A 24,794-nucleotide genomic window follows, 5' to 3' on the forward strand; every position below is an offset into this window, starting at 1 on the left:
AGAAGAAAAGCCCTTGAGTGGAAAAAAGGGCGGGAGAAGCAGGAAGAGAAGCTAAGAAGAATGATGTCATAGAAGCCAAAAGAAAAAGGGTCTCAAGGTTGGGCACGGTGGCTCATGTCTGTAATCCAATCCTACCCCTCTGGGAGGCTGAGGCAGAGGATTGCCTGAGCCCAGGGGTTTAAGGTTATAGTGAGCTATGATGACGCTACTGCACTCTAGCTGGGGTGACAGTACAAGACTCTGTCTCAAAAAAAAAAAAAAGAAAAAGAAAAAAGAAAGAAAGAAAGGAAAGAAGGAAAGAAGGAAGGAAGGAAAGAAAAGGAAAAGGAAAGAGAAAGAGAAAGAAAAAGAAAAAGGGTCTCAAGGGAAAGAGAATGATCAAAATGTTAATGTCAGAGAAAACAAGGAAGGTAAGGACTGGGGAAATGACTACATCCAGCAGCTAAGGATTCATCAATGACTTAGCAAGACTAGTTTCAGGGGACTGCTGGGGTGAAGGTCTCGATTAAGGTGAATAAATGAAAGGTGAAGTGGAGGTAGAGATGAGATGAAAGAGCAGCACCAGTGGACTTCTGAATTGATGACTTTTTTTTTCTTTTAAAGTAGGCTAGTTCTTGGGTATGTTTGGAGGGAGAAAATTCCTGGAAGTGGGCCGGGTGCGGTGGCTCAAGCCTGTAATCCTAGCATTCTGGGAGGCTGAGGCAGGAGGATCGCTTGAGGTTAGGAGTTCGAGATCAGCCTGAGTAAGAGCGAGATCCTGTCTCTATTAAAAATAGAAAGAAATTAGCCAGACAACTAAAAATATATAGAAAAAAATCAGCCGGGCATGGTGGCACATGCCTGTAGTCCCAGCTACTCAGGAGGTTGAGGCAGAAGAACTGCTTGAGCCCAGGAGTTTGAGGTTGCTGTGAGCTAGGCTGATGCCACGGCACTCTAGCCCAGGCAACAGACTGAGACTCTGTTTAAAAAAAAAAAAAAAAAATTCCTAGAAGAAAGAAAAGTTGAGGATGAAGGGAAGAACATAAAGAGAAAGATATTTAAAAGCCTGGGAGTGGGAGATAAGCCTCAGATAGGAGAAAATCAGTTTCAGAAAAGAGAACTGAGATGAGGATGAGTGTGACTCATGGATAAACAAAGATTTTTGTAAAGGACCAAACAATAAATATTTTAGGCTTTGAGGGCCTCATAGTCTCTGTCACTACTCCCCTCAGCTGTTGCATGTTAAAGCAGCCACAGACAATATGTAAATGAACCAGCAAGGCTCTGTTACAAAAAAAAAACAAAAACTTTATTTATAGACCCTGAAATTCAAATTTCACATGTCATGAACTATTCTTCTTTTGATTTTTAAAAAATCATTAAAAATAAACAAAAAAGAACCCATTCTTTAGCTCAACGGCTGTAGAAAAACAAGCATCTAGATGGATTTGGCGTAAGGGCCATAGTTTGCTGACCCCTAAAACCTGTGCGGGGTGGGGTGGGGAAGGGCCCTGACTCCTGCCATCTTACCCTCCCATTCCTTCCCTCTCTCATCTGTCCAATCCCCAGTATGATCTTGCACAAGCCTTTAGGTTCCTTAGGCAAGTACTCTCTCACCCATTCACTCCTTACTCTTCCCACTGCCACACAGGAGGCGCTCCATAAATATTTGTCAAACTGAATTACTGAACCACTAGTCCAGGCATTCTTTTCATGTCTCAGTGTCTAGTTTTAAAGTCATTCGTTGCCAGATTAATTCTAAAACAGTGTTCTACACATGCCATATCCACTCAAATGATAAAGCGCCAACTCCTTAGCTTGATATGCAAGGATCTTCCCAGGACCTCTTTTGTCTTCTATCACATTACTTGGTAATCAGCCAAACAGAAGGCTCTGCCTAGGCCTATGAGCAACAATACACTCTTACCCAGTTGCAACACTGAATCCCACTTCTCTGCCTTTTCTCTCTCCTTTCTTTCTACGGGAAATGCCTTTCTTCTCTGTTCTTCTTTCTCTTCCTTTAATTGAAGCCTCATTACTTCCAAGATCCTCCATGATCATTCCATGTCTACATGACAGTGTGCTTCTCTGAATGACAATAATATTTAACTATACCATTCATTTGGCACTTAGGTAATAGTATCAATTATCCTCTCATACATGTACCCTGACCTCCTATGAAGACTAAAAACCTCTTCAGTGCTACCAGATAGAGATTTTAAAATAATCACTCACCAGCAAGGGGAACTGGGACTGTGGATGCTGCAATAAAGCAGTCTGCATGTCTTTCTTTTTTTTTTTTCTTTTCTTTAATTTTAACTTTTTTAAATTTTTCTCTTTTTCCTGCTGCTCCATGGGTTGGATGCATGTCTCAATCACAAAGCTCGCAATAGTGGCCGATGGTAAGGACAGAATTTCTCTCTCTCTTTTTTTTTTTTTTTGAGACAGATTCTCACTCTGTTGCCCGGGCTAGAGTGCCATGGCGTCAGCCTAGCTCATAGCAACCTCAAACTCCTGGGCTCAAGCGATCCTCCTGTCTCAGCCTCCTGAGTAGCTGGGACTACAGGCATGTGCCATCATGCCCGGCTAATTTTTTTCTCTATATATTTTTAGCTGTCCAAATCATTTCTTTCTATTTTTTTTTTTTTTTTAGTAGAGACGGGGGTCTCACTCTTGCTCAGGCTGGCCTCGAACTCCTGACCTCGAGCGATCCACCAGCCTCGGCCTCCCAGAGTGCTAGGATTATAGGTGTGAGCCACCTCGCCTGGCCCCAGAATTTCATTCTTAAGATGCTACAGGCCGGGCGCGGTGGCTCCCGCCTGTAATCCTAGCACTCTGGGAGGCCGAGGCGGGTGGATCGCTCGAGGTCAGGAGTTCGAGACCAGCCTGAGCAAGAGCGAGACCCCATCTCTACTAAAAATAGAAAGACATTATATGAACAACTAAAAATCTATATAGAAAAAATTAGCCGGGCATAGTGGCGCATGCCTGTAGTCCTAGCTACTCGGGAGGCTGAGGCAGTAGGATTGCTTAAGCCGAGGAGTCTGAGGTTGCTGTGAGCTAAGCTGACGCCACGGCACTCACCCTAGCCTGGGCAACAAAGTGAGACTCTGTCTCAACAAAAAAAAAAAAAAAAAAAAAAAAGATGCTACAAGTTAATAACTTTATAAGTAACTGCAATGAATAATTAACTACCCCTCCTGTCTCCTTGCCCTGACAATCCCTCCTCCCATCCAGATTTTTTTTTTACTTGGACAAGTCAAGCTTTCACTAATTATTCTTTCCTCAAGGAACTCTTCCCTGACTGATCCTCACTTCTACAAAGCACACGATACAATTAAGATGCAATAATTATAAGATTAAACAATTTGTATCATTATCTTTGGTTGCTAGGCACAGCAGTGTCTGGAAAACACCAGGCACTAAATAAATATTTGTTGAATTAAATGAATGAACAGCCACTTTCCAGCTAGACTGTAAGCTCCATGAGAGCAGGGACCATGTTTATCTTGTTCACTGCCAACCTCCGGTATAGTGTGGTGGAGAAGTGGCACTCGATTCACACGTTGTTTGAGACAGGGTCTTGTTCTGTTGCCTGGGCTAGAGTGCAGTGGTGTCATCATAGCTCACTGCAACCTCAACTCCTAGGCTCAAGTGATCCTCCTGCCTCAGTCTCCCAAACAGGATTATAGGCGGTCTCAAACCCCTGGCCTCAAGCAATCCTCCTGCCCTGGCCTCCCAAAGTGCTAGGATTACAGACATGATCCACTGTGTCCAGCCTTCAATTCATATTTTTTTGAATGAATAAACGAACCAACAAAACCAGTGGGACTTAATGCTGACAGGGTAGTGACAAGGACTACAAGTGACAAAGGAACAGAGTTTCAAGGAGGATGGTCAACTAGGTCAAATGTAGCAGAGATGACTGATAAAGCATTTCTTGGATTTAGCCAACTTCACAAGGTCATAACTGCCCCAGCATGTTTAGCTTCATTGGAGTGGTAGACACAGAAGTCAGAATGTGAGACAATGAATAACAACTATGCTTTCATGAAACCTGGCTGAGAATAGAGAGAGAGAAAGAGAGAGAATAGAAAGTTAGGAGAGGATACAAATTGGGGAAAGTATTTGTATTTAAAAGGGAGACAGTTAACTTTCAAAGCAAATGCCTGCTCTCCCCATAAGACACCAAATAAATGAGTAATCTCTCACCTCATTTGGACAGAGACAGTAAGTAAAGGTCACTATTCTGTGTCTTTCAGAATCATTTTAAAATAGTACCAAATTTCACAAAAAGGGAAAACCTCCTTAAACTGGATCAGAACAGGAAGTTGCAAAAATCACGTAGCTTTTCATGGTTACATAAAGGAGGTATTGCAACATTTGGTACATTTAAATACAATTAAGTTTTATCATTCATACAGTCAAAAAATTATATTCCAGGAATTACACTGTCCCCAAGTGCTACAAATACTAAAAAATTGCCCCTGCTCTCAAGGAGCTCAAAATCAAAAGGAGAATCAAACAGATGAAAACAATATGGTTTGAGAAGTTATACCGATAATAGATGTTCAGCACACTAAGAGAATATACAAAAGAAGCATCTAACTTAAACGTGGGATGACTAAGAAAGGCTTCCTGAAGGAGGCGATGCCCAACCTGAATTTAAAGACATGAGGGAGACGTGACACATAATTATTTTGCTTATCAAAATGAATGAGAGTGGAGCATAGTGGCTGAGGAGGGGGGATCACTTGAGCCCAGGAGTTCTAGGCTGCAGTGAGCGCACTATGATCTATGATCATGCCTGTGAATAGCCACTGCATTCCAGGCTGGGCAACATAGTGAGAACTCCATCTCTTAAAAGAAGAAAAAGAATCAGAGTATCTGTAATATAAACATAATGTCACCGAAGATTCCATTGGACAATAAAGAAAACTTGTTTCTCCAAAGGAGCTTCAGACTCTAAGCATGACTTTAATTTTCCTATGTGGCATCAGATAGTTGCCTGTTACCACGCTAAGGAGCACAGGTTAGGTTCAGTAAGGATGGAGTCTAATGCTAGGAAATGGCATGAAGCATTAGCTTTCTGAGAACTGATGTGGATATATAAAGTGCTCTGAGCAATTCTAGATGAGAGAAATATTTAACAAAGATGATCACTCTGTTAAGTAAACAGAATCAAAGAAAAAACAAAGGTGAATGAGATAAGCAAAAGTGAGAAAATTAGGCCGGGCGCGGTGGCTCACGCCTGTAATCCTAGCACTCTGGGAGGCTGAGACGGGAGGATCGTTTGAGCTCAGGAGTTCGAGACCAGCCTGAGCAAGAGCGAGACCCCGTCTCTACCAAAAATAGAAAGAAATTAGCTGGACAACTAAAAATATATAGAAAAAATTAGCCGGGCATGGTGGTGCATGCCTGTAGTCCCAGCTATTCGGGAGGCTGAGGCAGAAGGATTGCTTGAGCCCAGGAGTTTGAGGTTGCTGTGAGCTAGGCTGACGCCATGGCACTCACTCTAGCCCGGGCAACAGAGTGAGACTCTATCTCAAAAAAAAAAAAGTGAGAAAATTAAACACTGGAACTCCAGGAGACAAAAGCTTTAAAAAATTAGAAAAAGAAAAAAAAGGCTGGGTTTTTCCTGGAGGAAAAGAAAGTGAAACTGAGAACTAGATTTTATACACATTTACAGCCCCTTACACCATAAAGAAAGGGAGTCTCTGACTCTGAGCACCTAGCATATAACATTCTTATATTTAAACGATTGACCTGACTGTTCCGGCTATAGAAATTGCTCTTTCCTCTGCATCACTAGGCACATTGCATCCCTCTCCCCGAGTCTGACTCTTATTCCCCATCTGGCACAGATCTCATTTCTCCTCCTCCAGAATGGGCAACCAAAAAGCTCGAGGAAGAAACTTACGAACTCTGAACAGATCCTGCTTCTTCAACACATGTCCCAAGCCCCACCACCAGAGCTGAGTTCCTACAGCTTCCCCATACCTCAACCCTTTACCCTTACAGAGCCGATGCCACCCTGCTGCCCCTTTGTTTCTCAGCCCTTTTCACAGCCAACAGGTCTCAGTGTCTGAGTCTCTCATCTTTGCAAGCATGTGCTGTGATGGAAAGCATGGGCTTTGGCATCCAGAAAGTCCTCAGCTCAAATTCTAGTTCTATGACTTGCTACTTATGTGTTTCTAAGCCTCAGTTTTTCATCTGTAAAATGGGGGCTAATAGTATCTATTTTATAAGATTAAGAAAAGTAAATACAAAACTGTATTATTTACTTATATTTTTTGTAGAGACAGGATCTCAGCATGTTGCCCAGGCTAGTCTCAAAGTCCTAGGCTCAAGGGATCCTCCCACCTCGGCCCACACAAAGTGCTGGGATTACAGGCGTGAGCCACTGTGCCTGGCCAAAAACTTTATTAAAGCACATAACACAGTGACTGGTACACAGCAGGTACTCAGCAGATGCTAGCTGTCTCACCCTCTCTCTACCACCCCTGCCAGCAGAATAGGAGTCCTCATTCTGTCGTTTTTAGAGCCCTCAGCTCTGCTTGGTACCCCAGATACCCACCATGGAAATAACTTGCAGTGGCCTGGGACTAAGGAAATCAAAGGAAGCTGAGTGTAAGAGCAGAAGATTACCTATGGCAAAGCGGTATTCACAAAACCCCTACAGGGGTCTATGAACAGGTTCTCATTTTAAAACATGGTTATAAATGGTGGTCTACATTCCACAGTGCTATTAATAGGACAGTTCACTTACTTAGGGGTTACCAAGACTTCTGTAGGCCATCCTGGACCTAATCACAATTTATAACCTTGTCTTGAGGCAAAAATGCTTCCCAAAGAGTTCCTAACAAAAGAACATTTTAACCTCTTCTTAAACTGGAGATTACCTCCTTACCTCCTTCAAGAGCCACAGAGGTCTATGAGGAAGAAAAAGGAAATGAACATTCACTGAACGACCATGATACATCAGACACTAGGCTAAACATTTTATGCCTATACTGTTATATATTTGTATATGAATAAATCTCATTTAATCTTCACAAAATGCAGTGGGATATTTTTATTTCAATTTTACAAAAGAGGAAAACAGAGCAGCTTGCCCAAGGCCACAGTATATACCAGAACAAAGTATATATCAGAACAAAGTATATACTAAGTATATATTAGTATATACGAGAACAAAGATGGAACCTAGGTTGAAACTATTCTTTTGTAGATCAGAGAAGAAACATCAAGAAATAAGCTTGATTTAGATAAGAGGAGGGAAAAACATTAAAATTCAGGTTCTTTGCCAATGTTCTAAAACACCAAAATTTTAGCAATACCCAACATGTACAACCTATGTAAAATGTGAACTTGAGACCTATAAATCCTATAGCACCAAGTTTGAACACCACTATGTACACAAAACCATCCTCGGCCCTTTCCCAGGCCAGCAGGCCTGAGTGATGGAAATGCTGATGACTAAGAAGTGTATAATATACATGCAGGCATGTGGGGGACACACTGATAAAATGACTTCATATGGTGGTAAATGGAAAACAATTCCTGCTCTGGATTCCTACAGAGCCTCACACACATAGCTGTGGGAGTTCAGAAGGTGACCTGCAAAGAAATGTAATCACAGTATGCACTGACTAAAAAGTGGGTAGCTCCCCTCTGGGAGAGTCAGCAAAATCCTGGTTTGTTTGAGTGGATCACTCCACTGCCTGAGGGGTTTATAATAAGGAATAAGATCAGAACTAGGTCTCCCAAAGTAAAGGACACATTGAAAAGTTTCCAAAACACTGGAGTCCATTTTTTCCCATTATTCTTATACTTAAAATTTATCACACTAAAAAATATAAATCTCCTCTTGGAATGTCATTGACCACAAAATTCATGTGTCGTGTATCTAGAAGCAATATACCAAGCAGCCTAATTCATAAAACATCACTGTAGTTGTGTTTCTTGGTAGAAAAGGATATTCTTTCCCAGTCAATGCATGGGAGTATGTTGGTGCATCACAAAGAACATATTTGGTATATGATTCTTAGGTATTTTTCACATTCCTTGGCCAACTATTCTGTATAAAAGTGGCAAGGTCAGTTAGCCACGGAGAATACATCATGTTCACCAATGTAGTTCAGACAGAAATGGATGAACAGACAACTACACGATCCTAGAAGAGTCTCTGGAAAGGCACAGGTGCAAGAAAGTTTGGGAAACCATGGACTGCATGAACCAGCTAAAGAAAACACAGCTGCTTAGAAACCTGGAGTAGAAAGGCCTTAAAGGAACAACCCTTAAGAATATTTTTGAGCAGAATGACAATTTTCTATTTTTTTTTTTTTTTTTTGGAGACAAGTTCTCACACTGTCACCTGGGCTAGAGTGCAGTGGCATTATTACTGCTCACTGCAATCTACTCCTGGGCTTGAGCAATTCTCCTGCCTCAACCTCTCAAGTAGCTGGGACCATAGGTGTGGGCCACCACACCCAGCCATGACAATATTTTGATTGAAAATTTCTCAAAATAATAAAATAGCAAGTATGAGAATAAGATATGTGAAATTAGAGTCAAAATGACCAGCGACTTTGTGGTAAGAAAAGGTAGTACCTGTGGCAAGGTTCTGGTTGGTTTACTTTTGCACAAGACAAGCATGAGGAAAAAAAATGAAGTAATTAGGTAAGCTAACTACACACACTATACGAAACAATGGAACAATCAGGGGTAAACAGGAAATTCAGGCTAAAACCTGACTCAGAAAATAAGCTGCTTAGGAAGCCAAGACGACTAACTAGTTATCAAATGATTTGATTTCTCAAGAGTAACACCTGTGCATGGAGAGGAGGAGGAAACCAATTTTAAAAAGGCGGGAGGGAGGGGAGTTAGGGAGGGTTAAGGGATCACGAAGTGTGTTATCGAACAGTCATAAACATTGGCCTCTTTAGTGTAATTAAATGCATTTAAATGCCAAAATAGAATCACTGTCAAAGCGAAAGCTGAGGTAAGATGGAGCTTCAGGAAGGCAAGCTCCCTGAATGGCAAGATTTTCAAAGACTAGAGCTGCTGCTGCTTCTCTCTCAATCCCCATCCAACCCCAAACCTATTGATTTCAAGAATAGTTTATAGAGCCTTCCATGTAAGTCTCTTGAATAGAATGGAAAAATGTGGGTGGGAGGAAAGTAGAGTGAGCTAAATCCACAGCAGACAGAACAAAGTGCTCATAATATCCTTGACCTTGTCCTATTTGACATGATTATCAATGACCTGAAGACATGAATGGCAAACCAGGCTTGCAAATAGAATAAACCAATTTGCAAATAGTATAAAGTGGGAAAGTGACAGCTAATATCACTGATTACATAATCATTCCCTCCCTACCATCTCCTCTTCTGCCTAGATCAGCATTTCCCAAAATGTGTTCCACAAAACACTGATCCCTGCAAATGAGACCTGCAAAATGGTTTCCTAAGTTTAAAACATTTGAAAAACTTTATTTTCTTCCTTCTAGGTTATTACCATACCAAAGGCTCTGAGAAGTCCTGTAATAAACAAACTTCTGTCCTGTTTTAACTTAATGTTTCCCAAACATCTCATAAAACACTTTCACACTGTAATCATTAACTGAAAATGGCCTAAAGTTTAAGTCCCAAACCATGTTCCAATTTTCTATGCTAAAAAAATGACTCAATCCCCTTGAGCTACTACTGCCTCATCACTCTTCTTACTTAGTCCAACTACCAAACTTAAAAAAAAGAAAAACACCAAACTTGACACTTCCTGTCTCCTGTTTCCTCATCACCCACTCCCTTCTTCATCACTCAAAGTCTGGCTTCAGCGCCCCGTGCTCTCCTGAAGGTCTTCTCATGATGTGAACATTTGCACAATTAGCAGAACTAATGGCTTTTCTCTGGCTCCTCAATCCCTCTGCTGGGTCACATAGGAATATTCAGATTTCTGGACACTCTTCTCCCTCAGCTTCCACAACACTGCATTCTACCCATCTCTTTGACTATTGTGATCTTCTTGGGTTCCTCTTTCTCTTTCCAGTTCTTAAATTCTCAGGCCAACTCTTACTTCTCCCTTGAGTAAACTGCCCATAGTTTGAACTACTGCCCTTTTGTGGATCCACAATTCTAATCACAAGCCATTTCCTTGACTTCAGACGCACATTTCCAGCAGGCTTTCAACTTGTTCATGTTACTTTTTTCCAAGGAGTATACATTCAATACACTCCAGCCAAACTCATATACTGCCCTACCAAACTTTTTCCTTTTATTGTCTTCTTCATTCCTGTTAACGGGATCACCATTTGCAGCCACTTTCTCCTCAGCACGCACACAGCAATCTGTTAAAGTACCAACCACAGTGAACTGTAACTACTTAACTCTTCACCTAGACTTGAAGCTCCATCCATCAGCTGTGCTAAAACACAGCCGAAACTCAACATACTTGGAAAAATGGATGAATCATTTCAATCAACATAATTCAAACCCTCTGAATCATGCCCAACTCATGGCTCATCCTTCAAACTCCAATAACATGCACCAAGTTCTGTCATATCTCTACAAAAGCTTGATTCTTTCCATGTACAAGACCACTATCCTTCATCAGACTTAAATGAAACCCCAAATCTAAACTACAACTGTCTCCTTACTGGGCAATAAGTCTTCAGTTTCCCTCTGCCTCTAAACTACCACTGCTGCCAGACCAATCTTTCTAAATGCTATTCTAACCACGTTAGTCCTTAGCTCAGGCACCTTCAATGGTTTCCAGTATTTCCAGAATACAGTTCAAAACCCTTACTATGCTATCAGTGCCTTCCTTCTATGTTTGGATCTTTTTTATCTTTCCATCCTTATCTCCTACTACTCTTTATGTTCTAGTCCAAGGATCAGCACACTATAGCCAGTGGACCAAATCCAGCCTGCTGCTTGTTTTTGAAAATAAAGTTTTATCAGAACATAGACTTGGTCATTCATTTATGTATTGCCTATGGCTGCTTTTGAGTTACAACGGTACAGTTGAGTAGTTGCAAAAAAAGATCTTATGGCCTGCAAAGCTTAGAATATTTACTATCTAGCCCTTTACAGAAAAAGTGTGCAGACCACTGTTCTACCAGGAAACTGGCTATTCCCTGAAAATGGCCTGTGTTCCCCATCTCCATTCCATTGTTCATGCTGTTCCCATCTCTCAGAGAGACCTTCTCCGCTTTTTTCCTAAATTGTCCATATTCTTTAAGACCAGCTCAAATGCCACCTTTTTCATGAAGACTTCCCTGATACTGAAGCTAAAGGTGAGCTTCTCTGTGCTCACAGTGCAGTCAGTATTTGTACCTCTTCTTCACATTTATCACATTGTGCCTGATGTTATGATTACTAGTATAAATGTATTTCTACTTCTATATTGTAAACCATCATAGTCACTGGCATCCCCCACAGAGCATAACGGCACGTTGCTTTATGTTTGTTGAATGGCAATGAACCCTTACAAGCAAGCCCAATACTGGGCTGAAACCAACAAGATAAAATTTAGTAGGGAAGTATTTTTAAGGCTTACATGCAGGTTTCCATATTCAATTGCACAAGACTTGACAGCTGCACATATGAGAATAATCTAGAGCAGGGTTCTCAATCCTAACACTACTGACATTTTGGGCCAGATAATTCTTTGTTGTAGGAGGCTGTCCTATGCATTGTAAAATCTTTAATAAAGTCTTTAGCCTCTACCCACTAGATTCCAGTAGCACCTCCCCAGTGTGACAACCAAAAATGTCTCCAGACATTGTCAAATGTCTCCTGGGGGAGCAAAATTGTCTGCAGTTGAAAACCACTACTCTAGAAATTTCCAAGTATGAGCTATAAGATGTTGTTGTTGATAAAACATAGGTTATATAGTCATTGTAGTACAGTGTCCAGATTAAGAGATAAGAGCTATGCAGTATTCAGTTCTAGGTGACTCACACTGTGAGACTCTGTTCAACTCTGGATTTCAAAAGAACTTTGGAAAACTGGAATTCAAACAATCAAAGGTGACCAGGCTGATGAGAGACTAGGGAAAATGTCATAGGAGGGATATTTAAGTAAATTGAGGTGTTTAGCCTATACAAGAGAAGATGAAGAGAAACCTATTATCTTCAAATGACTGATGGGCTGTTCTGTGGGAAGAAGGTTACTCAGGAAGGCAGATCTGGAACCAGTGGACAGCACCAGCAGAAAGGTATATTTTGGTTCTACACAAGCAAAAGTTTTCTAACAATCAGAGCTGGCCAAAAAATGTATTGGGCTAAGCTGTGAAATACTGTGTGCTCTTATCATTCTGGAAGTGTTTGAATGGACACCAGATGAATTGATGTTAGAGATGCTGTAGAAAAATACCTGTATGGGGTGGGAGGTAGGACAAGATGGTCTCTCTAAGGTTGTTTCTAGCTCTGAGATTCTAAGGCTAACAAAGGAAAATCCATATGCCATGAATAAGCCATATACACAAGCCATATGCAATTTCAAGACCTCAATTAGAGTAAAAGAGAAAAATACTTGGCTAAAGAATTCACCTTATTTCTGTTTGGTGACCCCTTACATTTAGTCCCTGGCACTATAACTACCAGTGACCTATTTTTTCCTAATTGATTTGTAATAGTTCCTACATAATGGATATCACTATCTATAAATCGTAACTTTTATTCTGCTAATAATAACCACTAGTATAATTTGTAAAATGCTTTACAGTTTTCAAAGAATCCTGACATGCATTATCTTACTCACATTAGCTAAATGATGAACATGAAAACTTATTTTAGATAACCTGTTCTCACTTACTGCCTGTTGCCTGATTTCCTATAAAAGAAAGCTAGCTTTTATTATACATTAATCATTCACTAAGATAATAAAGCATATTCTGTAATAGCAGATGTTCCTCTCCAAAACAAATCATTTATACACAACCCAGAGATATTTTAGCATCAGAAACATGGATTTACTTCTGCGAAATATCTATTTTATGTATGATTTGGGGAAGAAAATTTGGGAAATTATAATTTAGTATTCTCAAATTTCAATCTGGCTATACAAACCAAAATTTCCAGAAAGCAGTCACAACAAAACAAGAAGCAAAAGTATCGTAGGCCCTAACACCAAGGACTCTTTTACTCCCCAGCTAAAACTGCTAATAAGGATTGTGTAAGGACTTGCCCCAAAACCAAACTGGGCCCTCACTCACTGCTTTACTTACTTCTTTACGTTTCGTTTCTGGACATTCCGACTGCAGAGTGAGGGTTGCACCTTCGATATTTCTTGGCATGGGCGTGGAACCAGGGTTTATTGTCAAATGAATCTGATCTGGTGAGATAATGTGTTGCACATAACCCTGGGACATTGCTTCATGATCTATTAGGTGAAAGCCCTCTTCACCCCCTACTAGAAAAGGCAAGTGTTCTCCACACTGTCCATCGTCATCTTCATCCTCCAAAGTGCCAGGGTCCTGCTCAATAAGAACAGTGGTCCTATCATAAACAGTTCCAGATGAGGAAGGCACCAGTCCATTTTTATCCACAAACCTGAACATCTTATCATCGGGGATCAGCTCATCTTCCTCTACTTTAAAGTAGATGATGTTGTTGTCTGGACTGTGTTCCCCCATGGTTCAATTGTGCTCAGCCCAATAGTGAGAAATGAAAAGGTAACGACTTATCTGCAATAGAACGGAGCCAGAGTTAGAGCCATACCACAAGACCCATGGACCTCCTCAGAAACCTCAGGGCTCATTTTCTGTCTTATTTAAACAGTAGGCCAGAGCAAACAAAAAATCATCTTCCTTGGGAATCATTTTTTTTTATTTTAATTTTGAAACCATTAAGTAATTTTTAAGGAAAAGCAATGCCTTTTTTCAAAAATTGAAGTAACAAGTAGCAGTTCATAAGACCTTCTAAATGTGCCTTACTGTCAAACAATTTGAAGACTGGTCAGAATACCTAAAGGGAAAGGAGGAAACTGAACAGTGGCTGTTTCAAAGCTGAGTTGCTATAAATCTTAAAGTATAGAAACCTAACTCACATATCCCCCAAATCACACCATGAGGCAGGACATGGCCTCATGTACTCTATGGTGGAAGTAGCAAGGCTTTGGAGGCAGTCATGTACCTACAAACCCTGGATTTGCTCTTTACTACTTAGGTAACTTTTCTGTGCCTCATTTTTCTTATGTGTAAGGTGGGACTATTAATTCCTGTTCTCTCAAGGTTGCTATGAGGAATAAAAGAGATAATGTATATAAAGCACAATGACTGAAAAACAGTACAGGAACAAGTGTGAATTCCTTCCCTCATTCCTAGATCAGATGTTTCAGACTCCAGGTGGAGAAGCTAATCCCTAATTAGGCACAACTAATGATGATCACTGTATCTATCTCCTAAAACAATAAGGTGTCGGCCAGAATCTATGCTAGTGTAGTGGGCTCTCTGTCTTGAGGGAATGAGTCTCACTGATTTTTGTTTCTATAGCGCCTAGATTAGTACACTGACTCTACAAATTCAGAAAATGTCAGCTAAATGAATGAAGACACGACGACATACTCTCTTGGAAAGATACACTCTCTTGAGAAAAATACCAAATCTGAAGCTTTCATGTTCTGGAATAGTGATTCTTCCTTCACCTGCAAACACACAGGGTCTACAAATGTGGATTTGACAGGCATAATAGAGAATTTTAAAATTCTCAGCACAATACTTTCAGTTTTCAGTCTGGCTTTGCACTTTATCTTTCTCTTCTGTTCTGGTTTAGAAAGTGAGCCTTTACCTAGTGGGGCAACTGGACAGAGAGGTAGTTACCAGAGACAGGCCAAGGGATTAGATCCGGGAGGAACCGGCCCGACCCCTAGCTCTGGCTTACGCAACCCCATAGATGCACATTTCGCTACATCTGAGAGGAGAGAGATGAGCAGCGAGGGCCCCAGTGGGCTGCCCCGGCACCATCGGCGGCAACGCGGAGACCAACTGTCCGGAACAAACAAGACCAGGATATTTGAGGGAGGCCAACGAGGAGTGCGAAGGCAGCACCCCTGAGAGGAGGCTGGGAAAAGGAACCTGTCTGGGATAGCCTCCAGCCCAGGGATACACAGAAAAATCCGAAGACAGGCTGGGGGGCTCCCAGCACGGCGAAGAGGGGCAGGGTCCGGGTCTCCATGGAAACAGGAGAGGGGGGCTGGATACCCATCCCCATGGAAACGGAGGAGGGGTGGGGTCCCTATGGTGACCGGACCGAGTCCTCTACTGGGAAATGCTTCAGGAGGGAGCCTAAGTCCCGCGCCCCCCGGCAAGTCCCAAGCCCAGACCAAGTCTAGTTTAGCCTTTTACCTCCGCGGCTCCCGGCAACGGCGGCAGCAGCAGCTTCTCCCCTCCCCAGCGGCACCATGATTGCCCCCACCTTCCCCTAACGTCACTTCCGCTTCCGCTTTCCGGAGGAAGGAGGGGACAGCGGCTCCGCCTCACTCTGGCGCTTCCAGTTGGTTTAAGCGGTCTGGGGGCTGAGCTCCAGCCTCCAATTGGCGAGCGGGAGGGGCGGGGCGGGGCACCGCGGGGACGTAGCCCGGGCGCTGTTAGTCCCGCGCCTGCAAGCGCCGTGGGCGTTAGCGGGCGGTCCGAGTCTGCGTGTTATTCGGGCTTCACCAGTCGCTAAGGAGAGGCAACGAACCCCCAAATACTGATCCCAAATGTCGGTAGCCTGGCTTGCGCTGGCAGCTGCAACGGGAAGGACCACAGTTAGCCCTCAGAATCCGGGCTCGGACCCGCAAGGGGGCGGCTGTAAGGCTGCGACGTTCCTGGATGTCTCCCTCTGGGGCCCCCTGCTCACCTTCATCACCCATAAAAGTTAACACAGGTGGGACGGAGGGGCAAGAAAGGAGGATTAGACCCAAAAGGCAGAACTAGGAGTATTCCAAGCCAGCCAGAGGGGACAGCGCCGCCTCTTCCCCTTCTCACATGCTTTCATAAAACGCCCAATTTCTTTTCTCCTCGCATTCCTTCCCAGGTTGTCCCAACTTTTTTCCCCTGCAGAGGATTCTCGACTTCGACGGGACTCGTGCCGGGCCAGTTAACGCCACCTACTGGCCACTCCCTTCTTTTAACTGTTCCCACTGTCCTGACCCTAACTCAATCACATTTTACACTGCCCAGTAGTAGTGGCATTCTAGGGCCCAAGAAGTGACTGCGTGTTCCTTTATTATACTCCTGTCTTTTCTAAATGCCTGGAAGATCTATATGTTAGGTCCTCCCAGCAGCCACTGCCTGTTTTTCCCATAAACTGGTTTTCTAGAATATTCAGAGTGAGACAAACCCAAAGACTAGATCAGGGGTCTGCGGGTTCAGGCCATGCTTGTACCATCCACCAGACTGCCAGGCATATGTCTCTTTAACCCCTGACCAGCTGCCCCAATGCTTAGGCCACAAAGATCCAGCTGCAGAACGATGCCATCTTTTAAGAGATACAAACATACACAACCACCATTGTTAAAAATACATTTATCGTTAAAATATATTACATATATGAGAGGATGTGTCATATACAGTTTGGAGGACTTGCTGGCCCAGAGCATCCCACTTGTTTTACCACAACACCCATTTCTTCAGTGTTTCCATTTTTTAAGCCACTGTTTTGCTGCCTCGGATTATTGAGCCTTATCTGGAAAGGAAGAGGGGTAGAATTTGCATATGCATATACACATGTCCTCAGATTGAGCACTGGAAGCATCTGGGGTGGCTGTGGGCTATTTATCCAGCAGTTTCCACTTGCATTCTTGCTGTCCAACTCATTGTCCTTTCAGGACTCCAAAGTCTGTTCAAATGTCTGACCACGGGGAGCTCTGCCCAGGCCACAGGGAAAGCACTAACTGTGCCCTGGAGCCAGGTTGAGTGAGTACAAGTACAGTTATTTTAAATTTTTTTAAATAAGAAAAATGAATAGAGATCTATCTGTGTTAAATAACTAAAGATAAACATTGAATGTCAGTTTCACTGTGGTGGATCTTCCCCCAAGTCTTCACAACTCACAGTGGCAATGAGTGTGCTAGGCTCAGCAAACAGGCAGCTGCCATCGTCCTTCCAAGTGGCCTCACATAACCTTAAGGCATCTCTTGAGCTGGAACAGGTAGGGCTGGTAACTGGCTGCCTCAGGTAAAACAGGGGAGGAGATAAAGAGGCTCAGAGTGGGTTGCAGAGGAATTGGTGAATAAATTCTTGAGCCTTCTTCTTCTCTGTCATTTCAAGCTTTTGGTCACCAGCTGGGTTTCGAAGCAGTAAGCTGCCAAATATGCTAGCTGGATGAAAAAAAAAAAAACAGAAAATAAATTAATTCAGCAAAAGAAGGTATTAAAATCATGCATTGCTTAACAACAGGGATATGTTCTGAGAAATGTGTCACTGGGTGATTTTGTCATTGTGGGAATATCATAGAGTGTACTTATGCAAACCTAGATGGTATAGCCTACTTAACACACTTAGGCTCCATGGTATAGCCTTTTGCTCCTAGGCTACAAACCCACACAGCATGTTACTATACTGAATACTGTAGGCAACTGCAACACAGTGGTAAGTATTTGTGTACCTAAACATATCTAAACACAGAAAATATACAGTAACAATACTGTATAATAGTCCTATGGGCTGGCTCACCGTCCTATATGTGGTCCATCATTGATCAAAATATTATATGGCGCACACCTGTACTTATTCTTGTGATGTTAGGAAGGGGGAGGGGTGCTCAAAAGCAACATTTTCTAAGAAAAACTGTTTGGGTATAAACTTTGCCCAGAACTCATTATTTTCATTCTACTGCAATGGAGTTGGGACCCTCCTCAACCCCATTTCTCATAATGAGTCTCTCAGTTTGCAGAAATGCTTTTCATAGACATTTGGTTGCTTACCTAAAATATTCTCATCCAAATGATTTTTTGCTGAATTTTTCAGCAGCTCTTGCAAAAACGCCATCAAGTAGTTGAAGACATTTTTGTGGAATGTGGGAAGAGTAGAAATGACCTGAAAGAGGGAGAATTGGGAATTGTGTTTTTGTGCATTCGATCATTAGTCCAGTGCCTACTATAGTCCAAGAAGTGAGTACATGATCCAAGTACATGAACAAGACTGGGCACAGGAAACTTTGATGGCTTACCACTTGATGTAAGTACCAACAGAGAAGCATAGGTCAAATGCTACATGAATTCAGAGATCAAACTTCTACCTGCATGTTCTCAGAAGACTTAAGGGGAAAGAAGACATTTTAGTTGGGTCTTCAAAATAAAACAAAATTGGACTTGCAGAGGGGTAAGGACTAGGGTAGGTATTTAGGGCAAAAAAGAAAAAAAAAAAAAAACAAGAGAAGGAAAATAGGTAAGTACAGAGAGCACATTATGAGAAGTCAATTTTGGCTGGAGCATAACTAGAAGGGTTGACCAGCTAGAATTCAAGAACTACGCCAGCCATCTGCATAACAGAATTAGTTCGGGAATTTGTACAAAATATTCCAAAAGAGATTCTGATTCAGTGGATTGGGGTGAGGCTTTGGAACCTGTATTATTGGCAAGTTTTCTCGATTATTCTGCCAAGGCCTATTGTAAACCACCAGGCCAGATCATAAAAAGTCTTGAATATATTGACTGGGCGTGGTGGCTTATGTCTGTAATCTTAGCACTCTGGGAGGCCAAGGTGGGAGGATCACTTGAGGTCAGGAGTTCAAGACCGGCCTGAGCGAGAGCAAGACCTCCATCTCGACAAAAAATAGAAAAATTAGGCATGGTGGCATATGCCTGTACTGAGCCCAGCAGTTTGAGGCTGCAATTAGCTATGATGACACCATTGCACTCTAGCCTGAGACAGAGTGAGAACCTGTCTAAAAAAACAAAAAAACCAAAAAAAGTCTTGAATTTTTGTTTAAGAAAATCATTAATTAGCAATGGAGAGGCCGGGCACGGTGGCTCACACCTATAATCCTAGCACTCTGGGAGGCCAAGGCAGGAGGATCACTCGAGGTCAGGAGTTCAAGACCAGCCTGAGAAAGAGCGAGACCCCGTCTCTACTAAAAAATAGAAAGAAATTATATGGACAACTAAAAATATAGAGAAAAAAATTAGCCAGGCATGGTGGCACATGCTTGTAGTCCCAGCTACTCGGGAGGCTGAGGGAGAAGGATCGCTTGAGCCCAGGAGTTTGAGGTTGCTGTGAGCTAGGCTGATGCCACGGCACTCACTCTAGCCCGGGCAACAGAGTGAGACTCTGTCTCAGGAAAAAAAAAAAAAAAAAAAAAAATGGAGAGCCAAGTATTGTTTTTGACCAATGGTAACATGCAAGAGCTTTAGAATACACAATCTAATGGCAGCATGCAAAACAAATCAGCAGAGGGAGAGCCTGAATGCACGGCATTGAAACCAAGGTGAGTGGAATGAGAATGGAAGCAAGAGGATGGGTGATAGGTTGATGGGACTGGGCATGTGGGAGATGAGGAGAGGGAGGAGTCAGAAATGACTCATGTTTCAAGGTTGAGTCACTGGAATTAAGGATGATACCATTAAAGAAAAAGGGACATTGAGAAGGAATGCCTCATGAATGGGATTAGTGCCCCCATAAAAGAGACCCCAGAGAGCTCCCTCATCCCTTATGCCATGTAAGGACACAGTGAGAAGATGGCTCTCTGTGAACCTGGAAGCGGGCCCTCGCCAGATTCCAAATGGACTTGCTGAGTTTCTCACACACTGCACTCGAGGGACTGTGTCCACTTTGTTCTCTGAGGCCCCATGAGGCCTGGTGCTAGCAACACGTGTATGCTGATGCTCGGTGCTTCCCCACACCTGTTTGCTTGCTGGGTAGTTGCCAGCAGACTCCAGGCAGTTATGGTAGGCACTGTTACAGATGACGGGCTCTGGCAGGCTCTCCAGGAAAAGCAGCAAGGCTTCAGCTACAGAATGATTGCTAGCGGCTTTTGGCCCATGGTTAAGGAACCAGTGATGCTGCTGCCCATGATTAGGAAGAGGCTTGGGAGCACACACATGCCAGAAGCGCTGCCCGTCCAGGCAGGCTCTCTGCTCAGAGCTAGGTACCAGCCTAACATCTCGAAGGGGCCACGCTGTTTGTCAAGTGAGCCAAGCCTTCCTGAGTTCCTGCTACATTAGTTGCTTAAAGTTGTAAACTCTTCTCTATGCAAACTCTAAGTAAGAAAAACATGACAGCTGAGGACACAACATCAGATTTGAAGCCTGAAAATATTCAAAATATTCTTTCCTTTTTCTCATCGCTCTCATACTCTCTCTTTCTCTCTCTCTCTCACCACCCCCCCCAATACACACAGCTGAATGTCCAAAGGATACAGAGGTTATCAATCATCCCAGTATCCAAACAGTCCCTGATATGTTCAAATTCCAACCTCAGGCCTGGCTGCTGAAATAGATCTTCCTGCAAAAGGGAAGAAAGTCATAGAACAATTATTTTCTCAGAAAATCAGCAATGATGTCCTGACCTAGTAGAATCACCAACAAAGTGCAAAAGGGAGCAGTGTAGTGAGACCTCAGAATCACCCTGGCAGACAATCTGATTTAGGATGAGGTGGCTAATTAATCTTGTAGGCTTTCCCAGGCATGTTTCTACAACAGGTCTATTACAGGCATCTATTACAAAAGTATGGGCAGGACACACTGCACATGGCAAGAAGATCCAACATAAGAGAAAACTTAAAAGCAGCTATGTCCGGTCAGATGAGGTCAAAAGGAAAAGAAAAAAAAAAAAGGTAGCCATGTTTTCTGCAGTGCTATGGAGGGATCAACCAGAAAAAAAAAAAAAAAAAACCCTGAAGAAAATCTACCATGTATAAGATGGAGAAAGCTAAAGAGGCATCTCAGTGCTTTGGGCAAACAAGATAATGACAGTAAAGGTATTTCCATTAGTCTCAGGATACTTTATGTTCATTTGTTTTATGAAATGACTTAATGCCACATAACTGCATTAATAATAGCAATATTATATGTGTTACTCAAAAGTTACTTTTTTTTTTTTTGAGACAGACTCTCAGTCTCCTAGGCTAGAATACAGTGACATCATCACAGTTCACTGCAACCTCAAATCCTGGGCTCAAGCGTCAAAAGTTATTAATACATTTGAAAGGTGCTCTACAAAGAAGGTAGAACAGTATAGTACTTAAGAATGTGATTTTTACGGCCAGATTTACTGGGTTCAAATCTCACCTCCGCCCATTTATCAGCTTTGAGACCTTGACCAAGTTATTTACCTTTCTGGGTATCTGTTTCCTCATCTGAGAGCGACTGTGAAAACTAAATGAGACAATGCTGCAAAACACTTAGAATAGTGCTTAGGGCCAAGATAGCTCATGCCTATAATCCTACCATTTTGGGAGGCCAAGGCGGGAGGATTGCTTGAGGCCAGGAGTTAGAGGTTACAGTGAGCTATTATGACACCACTGAACTCCACCCTGTCTTAAAACAAATAAACATACAAACAAACAAATAAGAATGTATGTTGCTCTCAAGTGGTAAAGCTATAGGACTATAGTTTGTATAGATCTCCCTGGAACCTACAGAAACAGGTCAGTGAAACTGATCAATCTGTCCCCATGAAGCTTGCCTAAGTCACTCTAGAAATCAGGCTTCCAAATTCATGGCTCAGGGGTTTCATCTGGCCCCCTGCTTCCACCAGGCTTGTTAACAAGTTAGCCCCTCCCATTCCCAGAAGCTGGTGAGAGTTCCTGCAACAGAGAGCAGATGACACCCTGAGGCTTCCAGAGGCCAGGGTAGGGAACATGCTGTGCTGGGAAAGCCATCCTATGCCAGGCTGCTTCCCCTGGGGGTAATCAAGTAGTATGACAGCAGAGCCTCTCAGGGTAGGAAACATGGCATTCTGTCCCTTGTTCCCACCCTGGGGGAAGAACTGTACCCCACAGGTTCCTTAGGATAAAAGTTTTCAATGCAAAAGGTTCCTGGGGCTGATGGTCTTTCTCAAGGCAGCCTGGCTGCAATCAGGTCTGACTTGCTTAACCACAACCTACTTGCTGGACAGCATTTCGGTACAAGTAATCAACCATCATCCAGAGCTCTTTGGGGATGTCCATGGGGGTCTCCAACCGGCTCCCATCATCTTCAGTCTGTACTGGCATCAGAGTCTGAAAAGCAATAAAAATCATGATGAGGCGGCCCAACAGTGGACCTTGTGCCAGGCTGGCTTCAGAAGAATGCATAATACGGGGACGGCAAACCCATGGAAGAAGAAAAGCCCCTAATTCCAATGCCCCTAACCAGACATTCCACAGATAAAAATGAGATCAGGTGGTATAATCAAGGGACAAAAGTGATTTTTGAGAATTGGGAGAGGGTTATGGCAAGTAGTTTCCATGAATCAGGTGAAATATGTACCTGACTCATAGGGGAAAAAATCATGCCTATTTATAGCATCTCACTATTAGAACCAGAAAGAAGGTGTGGTCTGGTGAGGAAAGAGCACAGGCTTGGGGGTCCAAAAATCTGAGTTCCAAGTCCAGGTCCACTGTTAACTCACCATGTGACCTGTGACAAATCACTCTCTTTGATTTGGCCTCTGTTTTCATCTATATAATGGAGAGGATAGAGTTCAAAACTCCCTAAATAAAAAAAATGCATTGGAAAAAAAAAGCATACATATTACCATAAATCTGCGCCAAACTAGTTTCGTTGTATTAGACTTGTCTCTATAGGAGGCTTTTAGATCTCAGCAAATTTAGTTTAGAATAATAACCTATCAAGTGATGACTAAAAAAAACAAATGAACAGTATCACAGGCCATGGAACTTTCTTTATCTAAGGATCCATGGCTGAGTTTCTCTAACATACTGCTATAAACTGAACGCTCTGTCCCCCATAAATGCATATGTTGAAACCTAATCCCCACTGTGATAGTATTAGGAGGTGGAAGGTGGTTGGGTCATGAATGTGATTAGTGCCCCCATAAAAGAGACCCCAGGGAGCTCCCTCACTCCTTCTGCCATGTATGGACACAGTGAGAAGATGGCCCTCTATGAACCAGGAGGTGGGCCCTCACCAGATTCAAAATCTGCTGGTGCTTTGATCTTGGACTTCCCAGTCTCCAGAACTATAAGAAACAAATTTCTGCTGTTGATAAACCTCCCAGTCTGTAGTATTCTTTTACAGCAGCCCAAACAAACTAAGACATGTACTATATACGAAAGACTGAAAAACACGGCCATAACATTTTGCAGCTTTTCCCATCGAGAGGTGGAGTCTTTCCCCACTCCTAGAATCTGGGCCAGCTTCATAACTTGTTCTGACCGGTGAAACATGGCAGAAGTATCATCATGTCAGTTTTGTAGCCTATGTCACAAAGGCCTTACAGCTCTGCTCTCATGCTCTTGCCATCACTTACAGAAGCCTGAGCTGGCCTACTGCACGAAGAGAACCCCTGTGGAGAGGGAAGCCCAGAGAACAGCCGACACCAAGACATGTGTGGGAGGCCACCTGCGGCCCTCCAGTCATCACAGCTGCCATTTGTGGCCCAGGCGAGACCAGCAGCAGAATGACACTGGAAACCCACAGAGTCATGAGAAACAATAATTCACTGTTGTTTTAAACAACTAAAATTTCAGGGTGGTTTGTTGCACAGCAATATATAACTCACAGACTAAGCAAGGTCTTGGAAGCTGAAGAATTCTTAAGTCCCTAGGAAGGTAGGCATAGGAATATCTCGTTTGGCTTGGCTGCTACAAAGTTGTAGATGTTTCCTCGTGGCACGTTACTCACCAGCTCACTAATAACTTCAGGTGGTAGGTCCAAGATTGGTTCCCTCATGTAGCACAATGTATGAATGGGAGATCCGAAACAGCTGGGCAGGTAGTTCCCAGATACAGACAAAAAGTAATCCTTTCCCCTGTCCAAGTGCAAGACCAGAATGTCCTCAATTTTGTCTTCACCCGAGTTGAGTTTTGTAGCTGTGGTCTTATTTACAAAGAGCTCCAATTCAATCTCAATGTCAGAATCTACAGAAAAGTAAAAACAGTAATGTTGGCTGGGGGAGGCCAAGAGGAAAGGGGAAAAGAAAATAGGAGGAGCCAGGCACAGTGGCTCACACCTATTATCCCAGCACTTTGCGAGGCCGAGGCAGGCGCATCGCTTGAGGCCAGAAGTTTGAGACCAGCCTGGGAAACACAGTGAGAACCCATCTATACAAAAAATATAAAAATTAGCCGGGCATGGTGGGACACACCTGTAGTCCCAGCTACTCGGGAGGCTGAGGTGGGAGGATCACTTAAGCCCAGGTGTTTTAGGTTGCAGTGAGCTATGATAATACCACTATACTGTAGCCTGGGCAACAAGCAAGACCCTGTCTCTCAAAAAAAAAAAAAGAGAAGAAGAAGATAGTAGGGAACAGGGTAAGATATAAAGGGTTAGAAAAAGGAAAGAAAAGGTATCTGGCAACCAACAAGCACCTATGTGCTCAGCACTCAGGGACACAAGAACAAAGAGTTTATAGTCCAACTGATAATATGAAAACAACACACAAAAACATCTGAATAGACAAATGCTATAAAATCCAAGTACCAAGTGGCACAGCTCAAGCTAGAAGTATTCATACAATAAGAAGGCATGGATCAAAGAGTCTTCCTTAAGCCAGGTGAGATGAAGATACCTGATCCAGCAGAAATGTAATGCAATTATCAGCCTGTGAACTGTCCACCAAACCCCCCTCATCCTTCTGCCACACAGCATCATACGGAGTGCAAAGGAGAAGTCAGGGGAAAGATGCAGATGGTGCATTCCAGGGCCAGATATAACTTCTGGATT

General features: G+C 42.8%; 2 protein-coding genes across 8 annotated transcripts in view; both read right to left on the reverse strand.

Moving 5' to 3' along the window:
* Positions 1-15,362, reverse strand: part of MTF1 (metal regulatory transcription factor 1) — a 37,911-nt gene extending 22,549 nt beyond the window's left edge. Inside the window, exons 1-2 of the mRNA XM_069477711.1 lie at positions 15,328-15,362; positions 13,210-13,668 (exon numbers count right to left, since the gene is read on the reverse strand). Coding sequence (XP_069333812.1) covers positions 13,210-13,617 — 408 coding nt within the window. The 5' untranslated portion in view covers positions 13,618-13,668; positions 15,328-15,362. The remainder of the gene's footprint in view (positions 1-13,209; positions 13,669-15,327) is intronic.
* A 1,171-nt stretch (positions 15,363-16,533) lies between these two features.
* The window catches only part of INPP5B (inositol polyphosphate-5-phosphatase B), a 50,072-nt gene continuing 41,811 nt past the window's right edge, over positions 16,534-24,794 (reverse strand). For all 7 annotated transcript variants that reach the window (XM_069479769.1, XM_069479771.1, XM_069479772.1 and 4 more), the window contains 6 exons: positions 23,754-23,989; positions 22,013-22,126; positions 20,325-20,409; positions 19,809-19,936; positions 17,892-18,003; positions 16,534-17,285 (listed from right to left, as the gene is read on the reverse strand). In XM_069479769.1, the coding sequence (XP_069335870.1) occupies positions 17,170-17,285; positions 17,892-18,003; positions 19,809-19,936; positions 20,325-20,409; positions 22,013-22,126; positions 23,754-23,989 (791 nt within the window). In that variant the 3' untranslated portion in view covers positions 16,534-17,169. The remainder of the gene's footprint in view (positions 17,286-17,891; positions 18,004-19,808; positions 19,937-20,324; positions 20,410-22,012; positions 22,127-23,753; positions 23,990-24,794) is intronic.

This window comes from Eulemur rufifrons, chromosome 8 (assembly GCF_041146395.1).
Source record: "Eulemur rufifrons isolate Redbay chromosome 8, OSU_ERuf_1, whole genome shotgun sequence".
In the NCBI taxonomy this organism is placed as follows: Eukaryota; Metazoa; Chordata; class Mammalia; order Primates; family Lemuridae; genus Eulemur; species Eulemur rufifrons.